Genomic DNA, 23117 nt, shown 5'->3' with positions numbered 1-23117 from the left:
GAGCAGGATGGTTCCCTGGGTCCCGAGTTGAAAGCTTGTTTGTTTGTTTGGTTGTTTGGTTGTTTGGTTGTTTGGTTGGTTGCAATGTGTACAGTACACCTTGCCTCAACACTCTGGAATGTTTTGTCCGTAGGGCATTGTCAGAGACACAGCTGGATACGCTGTGATGTTAAAGTGGACCATGTCAAATATTTATGGCCTCAATCCCGGTGAGGTAAGCCAACAACCCCCTGTGTACTTTATTATTTGTACTGCAGAACATACAGCACAGACTGGTGGATTTCAGTACAGCCTATGTATCCTCTCCTCTTCCCCTCTCCACGATTAGGTATGGTGGGCAGCGTCTGACCTGGGCTGGGTCGTGGGCCACTCCTACATATGCTACGCCCCGCTCCTCCACGGCAACACCACCGTTCTCTATGAGGTACGTGGCTAAGCTAAGCCTGTCTAATCCAATGACCTGTGGACTTGTTCCCTATCAGCTATCAGTCAATTTAGTCTCACTTTAAATGGAAATCGAGAGCCTTGACGGCGCACACATCTGAAAAGGCTGATGGGAGGCGGTGCAATCCTGCGAATTTCACCAGCGATTGCAGATTCAAATAAAGAGAGGAATGGAGAGAAATGCTTCAAATAGAGGTGGCGATCTTTTTTTAATAGGGAATTGAATGCACACTGTTTACCTGTGAATTGCTGGCATCGGGAACTTCTTTGGCTGACTGTTTTCATTTCATGCAATCAATGCACGTTGGTTTGTAAACAACAGCGTGGGAGGAGGAGGAGGGTCATCAGGTGGCGCCTACAAAAAGGACTTGCTTAACTTCCGACAGCACTTTTTACTGCCTGTCAGTTAACTTCAGTTAACCAAGCAACAACAAACAAACCAACCAGCCATTCTCAATGACCTGTCTCTTCCACTCAGTGATTCCAAATGAGTCACACATTACTCACTTCAAATAGAATGAGCAGAAAACAAGACCCCCCTAATGCACATTTTGATGCATGATTTGATAAAAATCTAATATTAGGATTGTAATTATGGTTTCAGACGGGCTCTTGATATTCAAGCGCATGGTCATTATTGCAGATTTACTCTGACCTCATTAAACCAATATTCACTGGCCTGGAAAAAAAAAGGTCCCTTGGTTCGTTGGTATGTCGAGGCTATTTCCATGTAGAGCTGGCAGTGATTCTGATTCTGATGTTTAAGCCTTGGTGTGTGTGTGTGTGTGTGTTCTCATGGCAGGCTATCCGTCTCATTAGCCTTTTGGTCTCCCCGGCTGCTAGCGGATTGTAGGTGGGTGTTGAATTCATCCTGCCTCTTGTCTTGGGCCCTGTGTTTGTCTTGGATAGCGCCAACAACTCCTGTTTTCAACAGCTTGTCCGCCGTGTCATCCGTTAACTCTCCACACAATACACGTTGTCCATCCTCTGATCAATACACAGTCCACAAATATGGACCCGAGAGAGGGAACGACAGCCAGGCCCAACACAGGTTTGTTTATCCCCGTTCATTTTAATCTGGCTGTTCTTCTCTCTCTGAAGTAGCAGCCGAGCCGAGCCATTAGAAAAATTAATATCTGAATCGCTGTCCGGTATCCTCCTGCTTGGCATTGCCTTTGTTGACGCACAATACTTTCTCGATAGTGTAATCCTGTTTCTAATCCATCGGTTTCAGCCCATCTGTCACGATGGCTGCCTTCCAATATCTGCTCTCCGTTTCAAAGAGAGCCGGTCATGAATATTCATTCTGGACAGGCTGGTTGAAGTGGGTTCATCTCGTTGAACGACACAGAAGTTCACTTGCCTTCTACACTTTCCAACTGAAGAAAAAACAGAATATAAATGGCCCTTTGGAATAGGCAGCATTGCATGTGTGCAATGCTGCTTATTGCACACACCACAACCATGATCCTGCAGCCTGCTCTAAATGTTCCATATACAGTAAATGCTTAATCATATAACACATATACTGTACCTGTAATGTATAGTAAAGCAGGTAGGAGTCTGTATGTGCTTTCCAGAGGAATCCAAGGACGGGCTCATTGTAATGCATGGAACGGAATGAGGAATGGTATCAAAGACATGTTTGATACCATTCCTGATTCCATTCCATGCATTACAATCAGCCCGTCCTCTAATTTCTACCTCCACCAGCCTCCACCGGTGCTCTCACAGGTTTAGAGTTGTAACTGGTCTCTCTCTGCAGGGCAAGCCTGTCGGGACGCCGGACGCCGGGGCGTTCTTCCGCGTCCTATCAGAACACAGAGTGTCCTCCATGTTCACCGCGCCCACCGCCATCCGAGCCATTCGCCAGCACGACCCGCAGGCAGCCGTTGGGGGTCAATACCCACTCACCAGGTAACCAATCACCCATATCCTACCCATGCCTCACACAGGCCTACCGAGATATCAATGCAATGTAACCTCTCTTAGCCGCTAACGGCTAATTTGGCTAGAATACGGCCCTGCCCACACAGGGCCGGGGTGTTCTCGTAGCGGATGAGGGGTTTTGGCGCGGCTTACCGGCCTGCTCTCTTGTTAGGCCTGGCCCATCTGTTTGAGCAGGGTCAGTCTCTCTCTCTCTCTCCCAGCTCCATTGCTCACGATCTGTGTTCTCATCGCAGCCTGATTGGGTTTTAATCAGGATGGATAACACACAGCAGCATGTCACAGAACTCACTCCTATTAGAATCACGCCACGGCGCCCCTGCTGCCCCTGCTGCCCCCACTCTACTGAAAACTGCTGTGTTGACCGCACAGGTAATCGTTCCACGGGTCACGACCAATAGAGTTCAGAGATGAACAGCATTTTGATTGTGTTATCACCATATGGATTTTCTTGAATAATTAACAGTTATGTTGTATCAGCAATCACAGGCATGCATACATAATATATATATGTACATACATACACTCTATGCCTATCAACTGTAAAGGGAACTGTGATGGTAGCCCTACTAGTACTTACTGAGCTTTATTTCCACCTGATGCACCAATGTCCAATTGCACAGAAAATTCTCTTAAGCACACAGTCATAAAGCAAGGGTCTATGACTGCTGGTTCTGGTGAGTTATTTAATAATCTAGCTTCCCGTGGTGGATGTAATAGTCTTTTGTGTGCTGGTTGTATATGGTTCCTTTCCTCAGCATTGCACCCCGAACAAACAAGATCTGAGACACAAACCCCACAAATAATCATTTCATTTGTTTCCCTGGACTTTCTGTTTTGTAGACTCAAATACCATGATATTCACAATGCTATTTGTTATGATAGACTGAGCCGCAATATTTTGTTTAGTGATGTGCTACTGTGCCGTACAGTATCTTTATATTAATGTTTCTTTTCCACAGAGGAAGGAGCAGGTTACTGAGAGATTGCAGCAATTCCCTGTTGCCCCAAGAAAAAACATTTCACACAGCCACAAACACAATGGCAGCAATAAAATAAGTGAAAGTTTAATTTCAGACAGAGACGGTTAAATATCCGGGTGACCTTTCAGAATGTTGAGGCCGATCAATTTTGATCAAAAATAACATCAGTATTATCACTCTTCCATTATCCAAGTGGCAACACTAACAATTATGGGAAACAATCTTTTTTGACAGCTCTGGAAATGAGTTAAAATGAAAGCAGTTCACCGATGTTGAACACAATAGCAATTAATGACAATTACACCTCTTTTTCTCTTTCTGTTGCAGCTTGAAGTTTAGAAGAAAAGCTTTTGATAAATCCTCGTGAACTACAGTATTAATGCCACAGAACTGTCTCCACGGGAGTCGTTTTAATTGAATTCACACATTCTTGGTCCTAAGAAGTGGTGCTGCTATCTCCTCAGTGCATTGCTATCAGCATGCAACAGGCAGTTCAGTGGTAGGTTGTGGGTGCTATAGCCCAGGGGGTGAAAAGAACATGAAATATTCATCAGACTAATTTTCATAATAAGAGCGCATTGCAGCACACCACTCTGCTCCTACCTTCATTACACGACATGCCTAACTAATTCCACCAATCTTCTGAAACGCACCACTGAGCTGTAGCAAACCACCGCTGTCGTTGACAGGGCATTGGAGAAAGGATTTCAAGCGCAAGTGTGGGTGTCGATATTCTGTCGTCTCCAGCGGAACCTGAGAGGTTGTGTCAATACTCTAAACTAACTGGTTGTTCTAACTGAAAGTGAGTGGATCACAGCAATGCAGTATTAACATCGACAGGACAGCAGTCTTTTTTGTTCAAAGACATGTTTGCTGAGGCATGCTATGTCCATTACTATTTGTCCATTAGACCTGTTGATTGTTTTCTATCCGCTGTACCTTGAATCTTTTCAGGAAGTTGTATTGTGTCTGTACAATACTTGTACAACAAAAATTCTAAATTGTCAAACCCCATGAATAGCCATTATCAGCACAGTATTGACATTTGATCTGGACGTTTCATGTTGAACATTGATATTACAAGGTGTGACTTGCTTCTGTGGAATAGTTTTGTCCTGTAAGAGCCTCGGGGCATTACGAACGTGCTTGAGCAATTTCACTTTTCGCCCCTGGATGTCAGAAAAAAATAATGGGAAAACGGGGTATGGGAGCTCTCTGCAGCAGGATGTCAAGCTCGGCTGTTTAAACCCCCGGAGGAGCAAACACAACGGCGGAGCGGCAGAAGAGCAGGCACTCAGTCAGTAGCGTTTCATATCGCGTAGCTCCGGCTCGAGTCTTAAATGGGTGACAAAGTGCATGACTCCAGTCGATAACGTTTTCCAGCTCACAGCACCAGGCAGCTTGGCTCACTGAGTTCAGGCTCGCACTTGACTCGCTGTGCTGCTTGTCCGAAGATCTACCCCATTTATATCCCTCTGTACCTAAGAATGTTCGTCGTCTTGCAAGGAATAGGCTGTTCACTATTTTTTGTCTTTGCAAGTTGTATTGAGTAACACACACACGCACACACACACAGAAATTAGCAAGCACAGGCACGCCAATTGGAATTATTATGGAGGTGAAGGTGTCATCATTCATTGAGATGCAAACTTCTCCCCGCACCAGCTCTTTATTGAGATTAGGCATCGCACTATTGCTGCACATTCAAGGCTGAAGCTGCGCCTCTGAACATACGCTGAAAATATGCTTGGCCTTCACCAACCCACCCTCATGAATTATACACAGATCCATCCAAGGCTGTTTCGCTCAACATCTGCGCTTAAACTCTTTCAGAATTTTGGGGCTGAGGAACTCAGATAAAGGAGACACGGATGAGATTTAAATTGGGACAATGTGGAATACAGAGTGAACAGCAGCAGCCATCTCTCTCAGACGTCTATAGGATCTCGATAGGATTTCTCTGGCGTGTTCAGAAGAGATCTGTGACCTGCGTCTCTTGTCATTCCCATTAAAATAACAAGAAGGCCCTGGGATTGACCCAGATAATCGACTCATGCATATTAGAACTCCTGGGGTTGTTCTGTGACATGAGACCACGGAGAAGAATGTTTCTCAGATGGTGTTGACCAGGAGGAGAGGAGCTTCTCTGCTTTATCAGACCACTTCAAGGTAAAGGAGGAGTAAAGATGAGCATGTCTTTATCTACATAGAGTAAGAGGGAGGTATTTACTCTCTGAGTAAATACAGCTTTTGAAATGTCCACGTATTTGTTCATCGTCCACTTTGTTACATTGGTATGAGACAGGTGAGGCAACTAGAGGCGGACATTAAGATTGACTTGGGGAAAATTAAGATGAGGAACATCCCGAACATGGCAAGAGGTTCTTGAAGTCCGCTTTTATTGATATCATAGCTTACCGGAGAGGTAGACCACCAAAAGAGACAAATTGAAACGCATACCTGATGATGGAGCATTGCTAAGTTGAGAGGCCAGTTGTATGTTCTTCTGCCTGTTACATTGTTTTTGATAGAGCTCCGACACGTTGCATTTTACCTTGGCTGACAGTGATTGACAGATGTCTCTCCTCCTCCAGATTACGGAGCCTGTTTGTGGCTGGGGAGCGCTGTGATGTGGAGACACTAGAATGGGCCAAGAGGAGCTTCAGAGTGCCTGTGCTGGACCACTGGTGGCAGACTGGTAAGAATTTCATTAGCTGGAGCCTCTCGACGGACACCACATTTAAGAGAAGAGAATGGTTTTCCCTGTTACTTTCTCCATGGTCTCCATTACTTCGCCTGCATGCCTGTGGCTTCCGGAAGGATCATGAGTGAAGGCTCATATTGAAAGTATATATGGAACATTTTTTAAATTAAAAATATCCTATTATCTGAGCACCGTTTGACTTCGATTATGATTTGACTCCATCTGTGTGGTGGGCTCCGAAATCGTAAGTGTGAGAGAACCGCAAATGTAGTGTTTGTAGTATTTTATCAGCCCATTGACATGAGTTAGCTTTGAGAAACGATTGACCTCCTCAGTATCACCGTTCCCTGAAAGCCCCTCTGTAGTAATCGAGCACATTCGTTATGTTTTAGATTTTATACATCCTTCTTCCCACATATACGATTACTGCATACAGTACACCAGAGGATAGGGCATTACTTTTACAAAGTGCTGTACTTTAAGCTGATTAGAGCTTAGGAATTAGCCCACGATCGTTTGGGTTTGGAGGAGCCTCCGAGCCCTAAGGCTTTCACTCCAGTCCCATAACCACCCAATGAACACAATCAGCTCAGATCTCAATCTTACTGAATTAATATCTCCCTCAGAATGGGAGAGCCTCTGTCATTATCCATAGTCCAGTAGCTTCAGATAGCTTTAGAATAGATGAGGACGAGGACCGGAGAGGGAGTTATGCTGGTCAGAGCACGTGCTCGCGTGCTCCACCCCCTCATTCCACATCCTCTCCCACGCTCCGCTCCAAAACCACTCCAAAACCACTCGCAGAAAAAAAGGTTGCGGCTCAAAATCCTCTCCGTTTGTTTCTTTGTTTCCAGCAATCATTTATCCAATTTAACAGACTCCGACATGTGAAGTGTTTACCATATTTGTTTTAAAGTAATGAGAAAACAGAGCATTTTGCTCAGTAATAAAAGAGACACAGGGCTGGGAGGCAGTATTAGGAGGGCTGGGATGGCTTTATCATGTCTCTGACGAAACACATTTCCATGCAAGATTTATTGGCATATCTGCAAAATAGTGGGAGAGAAGGCCGACGCTCCGATGTTTACAGTATCCACTCCTCCCTCGCTCTGCTTTGCTCACACGCTCCGACTACTGTAATTGTCCCTTTTCTTCTATTGTCACTTTTTTAATTGGTGTCAGTGTTGACGTGTTGATTGTTGCTGACCGTTGTTGTTGAGCGAGGAGCAAGATCCCAGAGCATTTCACTGTGTCAATTACGGCTGTATGCGGTTTACGTGACAATTACAATTTGATTTGATTTGCTTGGGAAAAAAAAGAAGTACGCTGGTTGTGAAGCACACAATTGTTCTCTCCTCCATCATCCCTGTTTGTCTGTTTGCTTGGTGATGACGTGTGTAATTAGGGTTTCTGAGTGCAGGGCCACTCTGCATTATTATATTTCATAGTTTTCCCTCGTCACATTCCCATAATGACCTTAGAATCGCTGAGACCCTATTAGCTGCTGGATGAGAACTCTCTGCCAACGTTCCAGGCAGCCAGCCATTGGGCAAATGCCCCCCACCCCCCCCCCCCCCCCCCCCCACACACACACACACACACACACACACACACACACACACACACACTCTCTCTCTCTCCCACAGCTCCATTACCCCAAGCCCAGTGAACTCTGATAAATGTGGCGGTGGCGGAGGGCATGAGAGAGGGGTGTTGAATCTCTTCTCATGGGTTATTTTCCTGCGGCCAGACCAGCAGAGAATCGACCGGGCATCTCTGCATTAAAACGACCGGACATCGCTGCATTAAATAACCAAATCAATACCCCGGTTGAAAAAGCATCGACCTTGAGGATGTACAAGTGAGAACGGATCAACCCAGAGTTTCTCTGATCTCAACCTGGATTAGCCCGTTGGCTGAGGCGTGTCTCTTTTAGCCCACCCTGGAAGTGGATGCTAACTTACTGTTACAGTGTTAAACCACAAAGGTTTTCATTTACATTACATTTATGACATTTAGCAGACGCGTTTATCCAAAGCGACTTACTTAAATAAATGTATTTGTTGTAAGTGAATCATCTATCTATCAGTCATCATTTTCATAAGAAAATGTAATCTATGCTAGGACCAGGGTTATTGGCAGTCACAATGCTAGAAGAAGGAAGAATTACCTTTTACAGGAGAGAAACTTGTCCAGGGGGGTAGTGGGGAAGAAGAGGTGGTGGTGTATGATTGTCAGTCCAGCTCCTGGGTTAGGGTTGGTCTGGTCTGTCTCTACCGGTGTGATGCAGAGTTAGGACACACACACACACACACACACAGTCCAGAGGACAGTCAGTCGCTGTCTCCATACCTGCCTTTAATGTCTCAGAGCCTGTCCAGCAGGTATTATTAGCTCAGACGAGGACAGAGCTTTATCAAATATGTATCACTCTGCATGTGTTCAAACCATCCCCTCCCAGAGCGCGTGCGTGTGTGTGTGTGTGTGTGTGTGTGGGTCAACTTCCTTGCCCGATCACCCTCTCTCAGGAGATTGTCAAACAGCAAAGTTGAGGTGGTGAGGTTTATTGTAGACGACAGGCTGACTCTCAGAGCATGTCCTTAGGGCTCTCTCTCTTCCTCTCAGTGTACATGCCCTGAAGGGGTAGTACAATTCCATCACACTGTCTGTGTATTGTCCGCTGGTCTGTCAGTAAAGCTTCAGTCCTGTTAGATTCAGTTGGAAAAGTAGCCCTGGCACCTTCATAACTTCTTTCTGAGTTGCAAATGCTGAGCGGGGGAGCCTTGTCTACTGACGGGCCGTGTGATTGGTGGCTGACAGGCAGTGCTAAGCTCCAAGCCCTCGGTGGGGATAAAGGCCTGGAGTTCTCAACCTGTTCACTGGAGAATGGAGGAGTCTGTCTGACAATACTAAAACTCTCCTCCTCTCACACTGGGCTTGCTTTCTCTCTCTCTCTCTCTCTCTCTATTTCTCTGTTTCTCTTTCTCGGTGTATGTGCGTGTGTGTGTGCGCATGCATGAAAATGAGATTGGAGTGTGTGTGTGTCCATGCGTGAATAGGAGATTGGAATGACTGTGTGTGTGTGTGTGTGTGTGTGTGTGTGTAAGTACCTCTGTGTGAGTGAGAGACGGAATAGATTGACTCAGACAGACTCAATACGTAAACGGGGTGTAATGAATGAAGTCATTTGTTGATGTGGGGCAGTTTCTAGTCCACACGGTCTGTGTTGCTGAGAGAGAAGAGAGGGCTGCAGGCGTGTTCTGTCCTCCATTGTTGGCAGTTTGGACCAATTACAAGACTTCTACAGCAGACATGTTTCTGTCAGAGGTTTAGACATGGTTCAATCTTTTGGCTAATACTACTGCATTTCCTGTCAGATTGACTGCTGCATATGTCCATGTTTGATCATTATTGATTTTTACCTTGATGTGTAGACATGAATAATTTGGTTTGATATGGCCAAAGTGTTGTGGCAGTGAGATTCGCACTTGACTATAAGCATGAGTCATTGAAGGATTTTGCAACACTGCAGTGACAGGTCATCCATCAAACCCAGTTATCAGTTACTCAGTTTTATCAGAACCCTCTTCCATGTGTATTTTTAAAAAGACGAATGGCAGTTACTGCAAAATAATAAATTAATTACTGGTTGAAATTCGCTAGCTTACTCAGATAGTGACTGCCTCTGGTTGGAGTCAGTATTGGAAATGTATTAGACAAGGCCTCTGCTGTAATCCTAAAACCACTGAAACTGCTCTGTGAAAAAAATAATGTTTTTGGTATTCTGTGTGTTCTTTTGAAAGGATGTAGACTTCTGGGAAGTTATCCTTGAATCAAAGAGTGAATTTAACGTAAATATTCTTGCATCCCTCCCAACTGTTGTTTGTTGAATAAACCATGACACACGCTTTCTACTTAAAAGAACGTGCAGTGCCTCTAAAGCTCTGTCCTTCCGGTGCAATCTGCCTGTATCCATCCTGGGGGCTTTACTGTGAAGACTGAGGAGAGTGAACTAGTCCTACGCTACCCTGCAAAATGGATACAAATTGAACAAATTCGATTACTCTCAGAGTTTCATATGAATCTTTCCACCATACGCCCTCTAATCTCTCTGCTTTAGTAATGCAATATTCTGCAAAGGAGAGCTGAAATCGATGGTATGAAATCAGCACGCACACCGTGAGGGAATAGAGACCCGGAGTTTCTAAAGGCGGAATGACTTGGCAATCTGATTCTGATTGGGATGAATGTGCAGAGAGGAGACGCTGTCTTATGCAGTCAGATACTAGAACTGATCAGTGTCATGTGGTGGTGGTGGTGGGCGCCTATGCATGCATTAGAATTGGTCTCCTCCTCAGGGATTGTGGATGGTGTAGTTTACTGATGCAGACGGCGAGCTCACAGCAGGGGGGGGAGGGGGGAGGTGGAGGCTTACTCCAAGGCTCACTGTCTCCATCTCTCCTATCTCTCCGCACACACTCGACATCACTGCAGACCTTATTGAATCATCACCTCAGACAAAAGAGGAAAGCATGCCTTGCCAAAGGGAGAGCAAGGGTGTGAGGGTGCTTAGAAATGTGAGATGGGAATGCCCTGGAAGCCTGGGGATTATTTACGTAATGGTACTGTGTATCTCTGACATATTTCAGAATAGTTTATTTCTTAATTTCAGGAGCAGACATCAATCCCATTAACGATTGGGGTCTATTGTGATTCTAACCATCTTTGACACAAGACCATTTCAAAGATGAAAGCATGCACACAGTACGCCTGCCTGAGAGAATGACAGTGTGTGTAGGCAGCAGTCTCTGGTCAACCCCCCGGTGTTCTCCCTACCCAAACCCAGTGTAGTTGTTTACCACTGCTGTTTGGTAAAACTGCACCTTCACAGAGAGCCAGGAGCACTGCCTCTGCCATTCAGAGATTCCCTCATATCTACAGCAGGCCCCGGGTTTCAAACAGCAGGAGCTGACAGCAACAGGTTTGGCTTCCTTATGAACCCACTGCAGAGAGATGGAGGAGGTATATAGCATGGTGGAGTACAGGCAATAGAAATAATGGCCATACAGTAGTTTGTGTGGTGTACTTGTCCAACATTGATCCATACTTATGAGACCAAGGTGCTTAAATTTATATCTTATTGAATTTTAGACACAAGTGAATGCTATTCTTTCTCATTATTCATTACAGTGCCGTCCTGCCAAATAGCAAGAAGAAATACTGTGAGAAGTACTCTCTCTTCCACTCTGTGATCTAGCATGTGAATGGCTAATTTCACACCCTTATAAATGATGCCTGTGATTAGTTGCAGCTGAATGTATGTATGAATTATTGTCGCTGATCACATATTAACGTCATATTACATGTTCCCCGTTGCAAAAGCTTGCTGGCAGAGTTTTGACTGATTGACCAATTTGGCTTTGAATATGATTAGATTTTTTATTGGATTTTGTTTCTGAATCAAATCTCATTTTGCCAGAGCAGTGTTGAGATTAGTTTTCTGGTATCAAGTAAAATGATTTGTGCGCTCACTGCTTTCATGTGCTCTCGGCAGGATCATTTCAGCCCCACACACTGTGAGCTTGATTCGCTGATCTATTCTGTGTTTCAATCAACTCCTACAGAGAACCTGGGTTACATTTGTAACCTGTAGTTCTCTTTCAGGCGACTCTGTTCGATCCCTCGCTGCAATACAACCTGATTGCCTGGTCCCGACTGGAAACCTGTATGGACACAAGTACCCTGTCTACGTCACACAGTCTCCAAACCAGGCCGTTGTCACGTCCAGGCTGTAAAACCTTTGAAAGGTACATATCACTGAGACAGAGGCACCCTTGAACAGGGCCAACGATGCTGCCAACTCATGGGTGGAGTGTGCCCAGACGCTGAGGTTGGACCTTTTATAGGCCAGACCCATAGATCCGTCAGCTCGGGATGAGGATGGTACAATTGGCCCTCCGACGATCAAGTTGTTGGGGTCACTGGAAATGATTGATGTCAATTTGGGGTCGTAAGAGGAAAAAAAGTTTGGGAAACCCTGCCTCAGTGTCTCCAAACCTCTTGGACAACCTGTGGGTGTAGTCGCCATTCCCCTGGAAGGGGTCCTCCCCACAGTAAGTCCGCTCCTGTGTTCAGTTTTCCTTGCAAATGAGTGGCCCTGAGGGACAACAAAAGTTTGCTGCTCCACGCCAACAATCACCGTGTCACAGACGGGAGTCGGAGAGAAGCGCGTTCCTCCTTGGCAATTGACGTATGCCACTGTGGACATATTGTCCATTCTGACCAGGACGTGATTGCTTCAGGCAGGGAGAAGAGTGCTTCAGGCTAGAAACGCTGTGTAGAGCTTGAGCACATCCTGCGAACAAGCAATTATATTTCTCACACCCTCCTAACAATTGAGACAAGAGGGAGAAGATGGTGGGTAGAAAAGAAGGAAGGAAGTTTGCTGAGCAAGTACACTTGCTATGAGAACAGTACGCTTCGGACAGTCAGCAAATGAAGAGTGGAAAGGAGAAAATGCTTGCTAGGTCCTATATATAGACGGGCGGTAAACATGCTGTCTACGCCTGCAAGCGTCAACAACCTGTACCAGGTGTGATTGTATAGGGTCTTCAGCGAATAGGTACACAGAGTGCGTGTCCCATAGTGAGGGGATGAACCGAGTCGACTCAAAGAGAAGCACTTTGTTCTCTCTATCTCTCTCTCTCTCTCTCTCTCTCCTGCCCCCCCAGCAAGAGTATCAACCTCTGTCTCCATTTTCAGCACAGACATCTATACACTTCAGTCAGACACACACACGCACACACTCGCGCGCACACACTCGCGCGCGCGCACACACACACACACACACACACACACACACACACACACACACACACACACACACACACACACACACACACACACACACACACACACACACACACACACACACACACACACACACACACACACACACACACACACACACACACACACACACACACACACACACACACACACACACACACACACACACACACACACAGAGCCTTCAACCCCCCCCCTTCCCCAAATCTATCTGGATACCAACTAATCTCCCCCCTGTGTACATATGTATGAGACAAAAAATAAGAAGGAGAAATGGCAGCTACTTTGAAGCCTGATAATAATCTGTGCGCTATTTTAAGAACCACGCACTGGGGGTGGAGCGGGAGGTAGGGGGGAGAGGGAGGGAGGGATACTGATGAAGGTTGCTTATGTCATCACCGTTGCTGGGCAACCGGAGTGTTTCCAGTTGGCAGAGCCTGGCTCACCAGTGTGAAGTGGCTGATGGAGGCTGAGATTACAGTCAGGTAGAGGCGACTGACTGGGTATCTCCCTTCTCCTCTGTCTGGCCCACAAACATGAGCTAGTGTCAGCACAAGGGCTTCAACGTAGAAAATCGATGTTTTTCTCAACAGGGATATACTTTCTCCTCACATTATTTTCATGTCACTACTGTAGTGTAATGTACAACTTATAGGTCATACCATAGACATTTATTAAAAATAAAAATACATCACTATACAGTACGTTATTATATACAATATATACACTCACTGAACACTTTATTAGGAACACCTGTACACCTTGTCAGGTGGAGTAATGGTGTGGGGAATGTTTTCTTGGCACACTTTGGGCCCGTTAATACCAATCAATCATCACTTGAAAGCCACAGCCTATTTAGGTATTGTTGCTGACCATGTGCATCCCTTCATGGCCACAATTTACCCATCTTCTAATGGCTACTTCCAGCATGAAAAATCTGCAGGAATTGTGTGATGCAATCATGTCATCAGGGACCAGAATCTCAAAGGAATCTTTCCAACATCTTGTGGAATCAATGCCACAAAGAATTGAGGCTGTTTTGAGAGCAAAGGGAGGCCCTACCCAGTATTAGTATAGTGTTTCTAATAAAGTGTTTGTTGAGTGTACAATCTAATGCAACACTATCCCAATACAAATCTTCTGGTAATACATACAGTATAACCTCCCTTGATCAGCAGTAGTAGCAAAATGACATCCCATTGCTGTCTGTACTGCACTTCATTAGATCAGTCACATCTCATGACCTACACTTCTCTACTAGCCTCTTTTCATTCTTTGTCATTACCATTTACAAGCACGCTAGTCTCTCTGGGTACCCTACCCAAGATACATACATACGCAGTCTATATTCAGACAAAAGCCTCTCATTCGCCCCCCCCAACCTTCTCTCCTTGTTTTCCGTCGTGCCCACCTGTGTGCTGTGCGTGGGGGAGTGCGGCTCTGCCCTGGTGTTACTCACCTCCATATGGCTCACTTTCCACAGACTGGCCTCATTAAGAGTCCTCGGTGTCGGCATGGTGGGCGAGCCGTTGGAGTAATTAGGCTGGCGCTCCTCTGAGAGAGAGAGAGAGAGAGAGCAGAGCTGTGTTTGTGCTACCTCAGACACTCACCAGAGGCTAGGTAGCGTCAGCTCCTCCAGCCTGAGTGGATGCCTATGCTCTTGGCACTGGCTTGTTTACCTGCGTGCTTGGCTCTTCTGACATATGCTGGAGGTTGTTCATTACGAAGTTAATTGGCGTATTTGTATGCACAACTCTGCACGTTTTTGTGGGAGAGGCATTTGAAATGGCGGGGGAGGTATGTATTTTTTTTCTCTGAAGTCGCTTAATTTCCCTCTCTATTCCTGTGTGTGTGTGTGTGTGTGTGTGTGTGTGTGTGTGTGTGTGTGTGTGTGTGTGTGTGTGTGTGTCTGTGATCCTGTGATCCAGCCCTGCAGCTGTAAAAGGTTGTAATTGTATATATTTGACAATCTCCTCCCAGCCGCCAGTGATGGGCCTGGCTGGTAGATGGCGTCCTGGTATGAAAGGGTATGCAGGTCCGTTCTCTCTGTCACAGGTACAGCTGGCCCAACCAGCAGGGCTTGATTAACCTGCGCTACAGTGGGGCTACCTCTGTCTGACACTCCAGCTGACTGGCAATGATGTCAAGACTCAGAGCTGTCTGAATCGCTCAATGTGGCTCCTTATTGAGGCCCTTGGGTCAGGGCCATTATGCTTTTCAGCTGTGAGAAGTCTATGGACTTTTCTTCTTATGTGCTTGTAACACGAAGTACATTGTTAAATATAGCAGACGAATATATGGCCTCATATATTCAAGAACAGTCATCTTCTTTTCTCTCTCTGTTCTCGTGCTTAATAAGCACACATAAGAAGTTGATGGTCTGAGTATTGGATCCCTGGTATTGTTTGCAGACAGGTCACCAGAGAGATGAAAGCCTGGGCGGTGCTGCTGGAATGTGTGTCAGTGCTGTTTGCCATCTCTCAACTCTCTCCCCTCCCTCCACCCCAGTAGGGGGCTCCTGACCTCGGCCCCCTGTCTGATCGCTCTCAGCCTTGGACCTAGACTTACCCTAGCAACCGCACATCATCAGAACAACCCAATCTCCCACACACACACACACGAATGGCCACATAATTGCCTCAAGATTGTTTGTTTGTGTGTGTGTGTGTGTGTGTCAGTCAGGTGTGTACAAATCTGTGAGAGAAGATGAGCATGGTTACCTTACAAATATATTGCTTTTGCGTTTGAGAATTCTCAAGATCCCAGCAAAAACAAGAAACAAAGGAGGTATGTATACAACGATCTCCTCCCATCCGCCAGTGATGGGCCTGGCTGTTGAATGGGCCCTGGTCTGAAAAGGTATAAAGGTACACCTGAACTCACCTCTGTCCCTCCTCCTCCCCGGCCCACTGTGTAGCCTCTCACAGCGTCTCTTCATTCATCAACCTCAAACAGCCTCTCACTGCTGGAGAGCCAACAGGTCTGGGGAAGATTGATATGTTTGTGTACTACCTTTCTGACGAGAGAGAGAGAGAAAGTGAGAGCCCACACTGCTCTCATCCGTAGCTAAACCTGTGTGTTTTCACTATCATTTACATCCAGCAGCACTCTCTCCGGTGCTGCACTTAAGCTCCATTCAGCGGACTCCCTGCATTGCTCTCTTTAACTAGGCAATTTTCTCTGCAATTGGGACTAGAACAACGCCGGTGGTGGTGTTATGAATGTTCCGGGGGGGAACATTCACATTCGATAAAAACACTCACGTGTTGAGAACAAAGCAGATGCCTGTGTCGCTGTAGCACATTGATATGCCTTCTCAGTGCTAGAAAAGGCTGTTCTTGTTTTCACAGGCTATGCTAGCAGTTCTCATATGGGGTCCCCTGATTTCAAATCTATCAAACCTCTATGATGTAATAAATAAGACACAAAAATAGTATTTTGTACGAAGACGGACAAATGTCTCTGTGTATTGCACCTGTAGCCTATATTGCTAGTTTTTTGTTTGTTTTGGGGTTCAACTCTCCAAAATAGTGCATCTGTTGGCCGATAAGAATACACTTGGACATCATTATTATGTTTTGGGACGTTGGGGAAGCTCTGGGCTATGCTATTGCCGAGTTCTTCTAAAGCCTTTCATCATGTTTTTGTGTGTACAGACGGTCTCTGCTACCTGTTTGTTACCAACACGCAGATTGCACCCTCAGGCTTTGTGGCTTGAGCGACAGTCCATTAGTCTCTCTCTCAGCCTCAGGGACAGTTTAACCAGCGGGGGAAACATATAGGCTCACCAGCTGAGATGGGATCTATAGTGCATTCGGAAAGTATTCAGACCCCTTCACTTTTTCCACAATTGTTGTGTTACAGCCTTATTCTAAAATGGATTAAATTCATTTTTCCCCTCATCAATCTACACACAATACTCCATAATGACAAAGCCAAAACAGGTTTTTAGAAATGTTTGCTAATTTATTAAAAATAAAAAACTGATATCACATTTACATAAGTATTCAGAACCTTTACTCTGTACTTTGTTGAAGCACCTTTGGCAGCGATTACAGCTTGTCTTCTTGGGTATGACGCTACAAGCTTGGCACACCTGTATTTGGGGAGTTTCTCCCATTCTTCTCTGCAGATCCTCTCAAGCTCTGTCAGGTTGGATGGGGAGCGTCATTGCATGGCTATTTTCAGGTCTCTCCAGAGATGTTCGATCGGGTTCAAGTCTGGGCTCTGGCTGGGCCACTCAAGGACATTCAGAGACTTGTCCCAAAGCCACACCTGTGTTGTCCTCGCTATGTGCTTAGGGTCGTTGTCCTGTTGGAAGGTGAACCTTCGCCCCAGTCTGAGAACCTGCTCCAGAGTGCTCAGGACTTCATCAAGGATCTCTCTGTACTTTGCTCCATTCATCTTTCCCTTGATCCTGACTAGTCTCCCAGTCCCTGCTGCTGAAAAACATCCCCACAGCATGATACTGCCACCACCATGCTTCACCATAGGGATGGTATTGGCCAGGTGATGAGCGGTGCCTGGTTTCCTCCAGACGTGACGCTTGGCATTCAGGCCAAAGAGTTCAATCTTGGTTTCATCAGACCAGAGAATGTTGTTTCTCATGGTCTGAGAGTCCTTTAGGTGCCTTGGCAAACTCCAAGCGGGCTGTCATGTGGGGCTGACATTTACTGAGGAGTGGCTTCTGTCTGGCCACTCTACCATAAAGGCCTGATTGGTGGAGTGCTGCAGAGATGGTCGTCCTTCTGGAAGGTTCTCCCATCTCCACAGAGGAACTGAGCTCCGGAGCTCCGTCAGAGTGACCATTAGGTTCTTGGTCACATCCCTGACGATGGCCCTTCTCACCCTATTGCTCAGTTTGGCCAGGCGGCCAGCTCTAGGAAGAGTCTTGGTGGTTCCAAACTTATTCCATTTAAAAATAATGGAGGCTACTGTGTTCTTGGGTCCTTCAATACTGCAGAAATGTTTTTGTACCCTTCCCCAGATCTGTACCTCGACACAATCCTGTCTCAGAGGTCTATGGACAATTCCCTCAACCTCATGGCCTGGTTTTTGCTCTGGCATGCACTGTCAACTGTGGGACCTTTTACATAGACAGGTGTGTCTATATAAATATAGATAGTCATGTCCAATCATTTGAATTTACCACAGGTGGACTTCAATCAAGTTGTAGAAACATCTCAAGGATGATCTATGGAAACAGGATGAGCCTGTGCTCAATTTTGAGTGTCATAGCAAAGGGTCTGAATACTTGTAACATAACAAAATGTGGAGAAGGTGAAGGGTTCTGAATTTTTCCGGATGCACTGTATACATCTCCATCCTAAACAACTCAGGGGACTCTTTAGAACCAACAGAAATTAAGTGAAAATGGAATCCAACGATCCATTCACATTCACCATCAATTAAGCAGCAGAGTGTAGCTAGATATAACATATATTTGCAAATATAGACTCAATTTTTCATAGATGATTGCCTTTTCTAAAAATGGAGTTATCATAAATATGGCGTTATCATATCGCGGCTCCATCTACTAACAACACTCATGCACCTGGTTATGAAAGCACCAAATGAAGCTTCTCTGCTGCGCTCTGTTCACCTGTTAAGCGCTGAATTGTCGAGTGTCATTACATCAGGCCATTATATTGATTGTCTCTGTTCAGTCCTGTTACGGTTTTAATTACCGGCTGAATTGCTTGCGGCAGTCCCCACGACTGTTGCTAACAACGTGATATAAACACACACTGCTGCCACAGTTCAGCGGGTTTGTTGTGCTCACACATATTCTGCCCCCGACCCCCCCGCGGGGTCTTCAGGGGCCTGTTGATTAGCTCTCTCACACCTGAAGAGGCCAGGGTTGGCTGGTGATCATTGGCTGAGAGATGTCTGAGGCCACAGGTCGGTACCCTTACCCTTTGACCAGGTAGACCAGGGACCTACAATTCCCCTCTGCGCCTCCCATTGGTGGAGAGGTTAGTGTGGGCGGGAGGTAAAAAGGTTTTGAACTCTGCAGGGAGTGATTAACTCGGTGATGATTAATGAGCTCTGAGAGGTGGGTAACATCTCCAGTTCAGAGGGCGCTATGCTTGGTTGAGGAGGCCAATCCATACCACCCCCACCCCCCCATTGCTCTGCTAGATATCTCCATCAGAGAGACCCTCCCCCTCCCTCACATACATACACACACACACACACACACACACACACCCACCCACCCACCCACCACACACCCCTGTGTGATGTCTCTTTGATGGTTGTTCTATTTAGGTTGAAAGCAGGGCTGTTGATGTGTGTGTGGGCTTATTCGACTTGGGGTAGAGAAGACCGAATAGACACAGTCAGATCTTTATGGAAGTGGGCTGTTGCTGTGTGGGCTTGTTTGCGTTGGAATGGAGGCAGGGGAAAGAGGACAGATACAGATCTGTACAGTAGAGTGTGTGAGCGGAGGTTGGTGAGTCAGAGAGCCCATAGGAGCTGTCACAGTTCTGCTTATGTAGGTTAACTCCGCTCACAGAAACAACAAAGGGCCAAACCGCAGCTTTGATGACATGCCTGCCAATCAGAAACTACTTCATTTGTAGTTACTGTGATGTAATAGTTTTGCTGCATGAATGTCTGAATACTGTCTTCCCCTCTGTTTAGCCTACTTGATTAAAATGTTGTGCGTAGTGTTTTATTTTATGGTTATGGGGCAAAAGGAGTTGGAGATTGTGAGAGATAAACTATGAAAGACATAGTATGGATGTTGCAAGAGGCTTGGCAGCAGAAGCCTGCGTCACCAACCTTGTATAACCTTTGTCCTCCCCGTCTCTCTCTCTCTCTCTCTCTCTCCCCCCTCCAGAGAGTGGATCAGCCATCACCTCCTCTTGCATTGGCCTGGGAAACTCACTGTCTCCCCCTGCTGGTCAGGCCGGCAAACCTGTGCCAGGATATAACGGTGAGAACCTACTGTACCTGGGTCTTGTTCTTTTAAAGCAGACCCCAAAACACGAAACATCTCAGTTTGTTTACCTGAACGGTCTGCAGTGAGAACCACTGCTCTAAGATCCCATCTGCCCTCATGTCTTCCCAATCAAGCATTAGTAATGAAACCTACTCTAGACGTCATAGACGTCAGATATTGTTGTGCATGCGTATTTGCAACCGTTATTGCATTATTGAACCTAAGTTCAATAGGTATTAAATTCAGTCCTGTAATCATGTTTAATTGATAGGCATATTGGCTTGGAGAGTGAACAACCTCAGGCATCGACACAATGGCTGTATTTCAGAGCAACCCAGACTTTGACAGTCCGCCTCGCCCACTGGTGAAATATGGGCCTTATAAATACCATTTGTATGCGCCTCTCTCTCTCTTACAGTCACAGTGATCGACGATGACATGCAGGAGGTGAAGCCAAGGACCCTGGGAAATATTGTGGTGAGGTAAGCCGCATGGTCATGGTCACACCCCTGTGAGCAGCTAAGTCATTCTTCTATATTGCCTCTGTCATAGAGAATAGCACACCTCTCTGTCTGCCTGACGGCTCAACAGACATACAGGCACACAACTTTTTTTTCTCTTTTTAGGTCTGTCCTTATGTAACCTGATCCACTTGCATTTCATATTGTTATAATCATTATCAAACATTTGCAACATTTTTACTTAAAGGCCTACATTAGTCAGGTTGATTCAAGTCTGAAAATTGCCATGTAGGTCATAGTATCTGTATTCTATTTTTCTTAGCTCCACCTAAAACGATTTCCCACATGTCATACAGCTAGGAAGTGTGATGTGGCTAGCCTGTTTGTAAAGATAGCGCCCAGAGTCAAATATAAACCCCTTCACCAGCTTTTTTACGACCTTTCAACACATTTTATTGAGAATTGCTCCTAGCTATAGCTGGCGTTACTTTCCCAAATAGCTCCGTAAATGACTAACGTCACCACTCGGTGCATCCATTCTTTTAGTATTTTTCCAAGAAAAGTGAGGAACTTTAAGTCACGATCATCCAATGTTACATATAAAGCCATAAGCGTTTCCATACAGGCAGGTTTCTATTGCAGCTGATGCTTGTAAGCTTAAGCCAAGTCACAGCAAAGTCTCACCGCCAGTTGTTTCACCCTTCCTTTGTGCCCTTATCTCTGAGGTGGTTACCTGCTTGAAATCTCCCCCTCTCCATTTGCCACTTCATTGTTATTGCTGCCATAGATTCAGCACCAACAAGGTGGATTTCAAAAGATCGGGTCTGAGCACCAATAGAGCTTTTCATCAAAGAACAAATAGCCTGATTCCCCGGGCCACCCCCCTGTTCTGCTCCACAACTAAACCCCCAAGCTCTGAGGTGAATTCATAATGGCCAATCTCCCTGCAAGAGCAAGGCTGTGAAAGGTGCACGACTCCTATTTTCTTATACCACAGTGTTGTAAATTAACATCAAATTTATAGTTATTACTGTGCTGGGTGGCAAAGGGTCTCCAAGAAAAGCATTAATGTGTAATTGAATTTGGTTGTGTTTTTTTCAATGCTTCAGAGGTGGTTGTTGTGTGTGAACAGCGTTCTAAAAGCTGTGACAGCCTCATTACGTTAAATGCAGGCAGTTGAACCACGGCACATTATTATTAGGCCTTGGTTTATTCATTATTTCTCCAGGCTGTAGCAGTATCGGAGGTGCCCTAGATTTGGCTGCAGTCAAAGACAGACAGGAAAAGCTTGCCTTATATACAGTACAGTACTATTGCTCGGCTCTCATTGCATTTATATAAATGGATATAAATATCCATTTCTAGACATGGATATTGTGACCATCTCAAGATCATTTGGGTTCGAAAGGGTGACCCCGACTGACCCTGGGTTACCAGGCTGGGTAAACACAGGCCTAGTGGTTCAGTCACCATATCCTGTGGGTGTGTGCCTGCCTGCCTGCCTGCCTTCCTTCGTTCACCCTGGGGGTTGGGGGTCAGGTCAAGTCCAGCAGGTGCTGGCACCATGTCTGGGCCTAACTAAGATGTAGTGTAATGTTATCCATGAACAGAGGCCCCCCAGCTCATTTATTCTTCAGCTGATAGACTGACAAGCTTATCTTTCCAATTTAGACACTTTTTATACTCTTAATCATTATAAAGGTTTCAACATACTTGAGTATCGTATTCATCTCCCCACAGAAAAACAATCCGTCAGACAACTTGATGCCAGGGGGGGGTTTAATGTGATCATGGATCCATGTGTGAAAGGAGACATCATCCTTACAGCCTAGATACACTTGACACCTTACATTGCATCGCCGTCAGCGTTGCATCCTTGTGATGTTGGACCTGGCGCTCTACACTGAGCCAGTGCTCTTGAGAGCGGAGAGGAGCAGCTTCATTCCAATGCACAAGATGGGTTGAACGCACGCATCAGCCATCGGGTGTTGAATCTCGGCGATCATTGAGCTTGGACGCCACCATCGGACGCGACGAAGAGCAGCTTTGATTGATTTCAAAAGGAAGCCTTCCCTCAATGGCTGATGACAAAGCCGGACGCCCGATGGTTGTAGTGGAGACCCGGTAGCGTTTCATCCATGCAGACCTGTGACTGTCTAACACAGAACACTCCTATGTTTCTCCTGTGTCCTGTCTAGCCTCCCACTACCACCAGGGGCAGCGTTGTCTCTGTGGGAGAACCAGGAGCTGTTTGCGGAGCTCTACTTCACCAAGTTCCCAGTATGTACGCTCACCTGACTCACTTTTAAGCATTACAGACTACTTACATACTGTATTGTGCAAATGTATCACAGACCTATGCAAAGATTAATTAAAAAGCTGTTTTGTAAAGAGATACGTTGCTGTGTTAACTTATGCAACATAGAGTGGCAATCCACCACAACAGATTTCCTCACATGAATGGACCGGATGTTAAGCTTTGCTTGTGTTGCACAGTGAATAAAGATAAGAGTTGTGTAGAAGGGTGCTGATATATTTGATGGTATGAAGTCGCCCTCTCGTGGCTTACATGTGAACTACACCACAGCGGTGGTCTGTTATGATGTAAAAGTAATTCCCCTCTGCTTTACCTCAGGGTTACTATGACACCATGGATGCAGGCTACATGGATGAGGAGGGTTTCCTGTACATCATGTCGAGGTCTGATGATGTCATCAATGTTGCAGGGCACAGGTTGTCGACAGGAGCACTGGAAGAGGTAAGGGGGGGGGGGAGGGGGGGGG

The 23117-nt window shown here is 45.8% G+C and overlaps 1 protein-coding gene across 1 annotated transcript in view; it reads left to right on the top strand.

Annotated features, from left to right (window-relative positions):
• acss3 (acyl-CoA synthetase short chain family member 3) overlaps positions 1-23117 on the top strand; it is a gene marked incomplete at its 5' end in the record, with an annotated part of 31078 nt that overhangs the window by 5520 nt on the left and 2441 nt on the right. The window contains 8 exons of the mRNA XM_083691877.1: positions 134-214; positions 329-424; positions 2210-2361; positions 5969-6072; positions 19772-19867; positions 20292-20355; positions 22533-22614; positions 22970-23092. Coding sequence (XP_083548003.1) covers positions 134-214; positions 329-424; positions 2210-2361; positions 5969-6072; positions 19772-19867; positions 20292-20355; positions 22533-22614; positions 22970-23092 — 798 coding nt within the window. The remainder of the gene's footprint in view (positions 1-133; positions 215-328; positions 425-2209; positions 2362-5968; positions 6073-19771; positions 19868-20291; positions 20356-22532; positions 22615-22969; positions 23093-23117) is intronic.

Source organism: Argentina silus (genome assembly GCF_951799395.1).
Source record: "Argentina silus genome assembly, chromosome: 20".
Taxonomy (NCBI): domain Eukaryota; kingdom Metazoa; phylum Chordata; class Actinopteri; order Argentiniformes; family Argentinidae; genus Argentina; species Argentina silus.
This window is presented reverse-complemented; position numbering and strand designations above follow the sequence as displayed.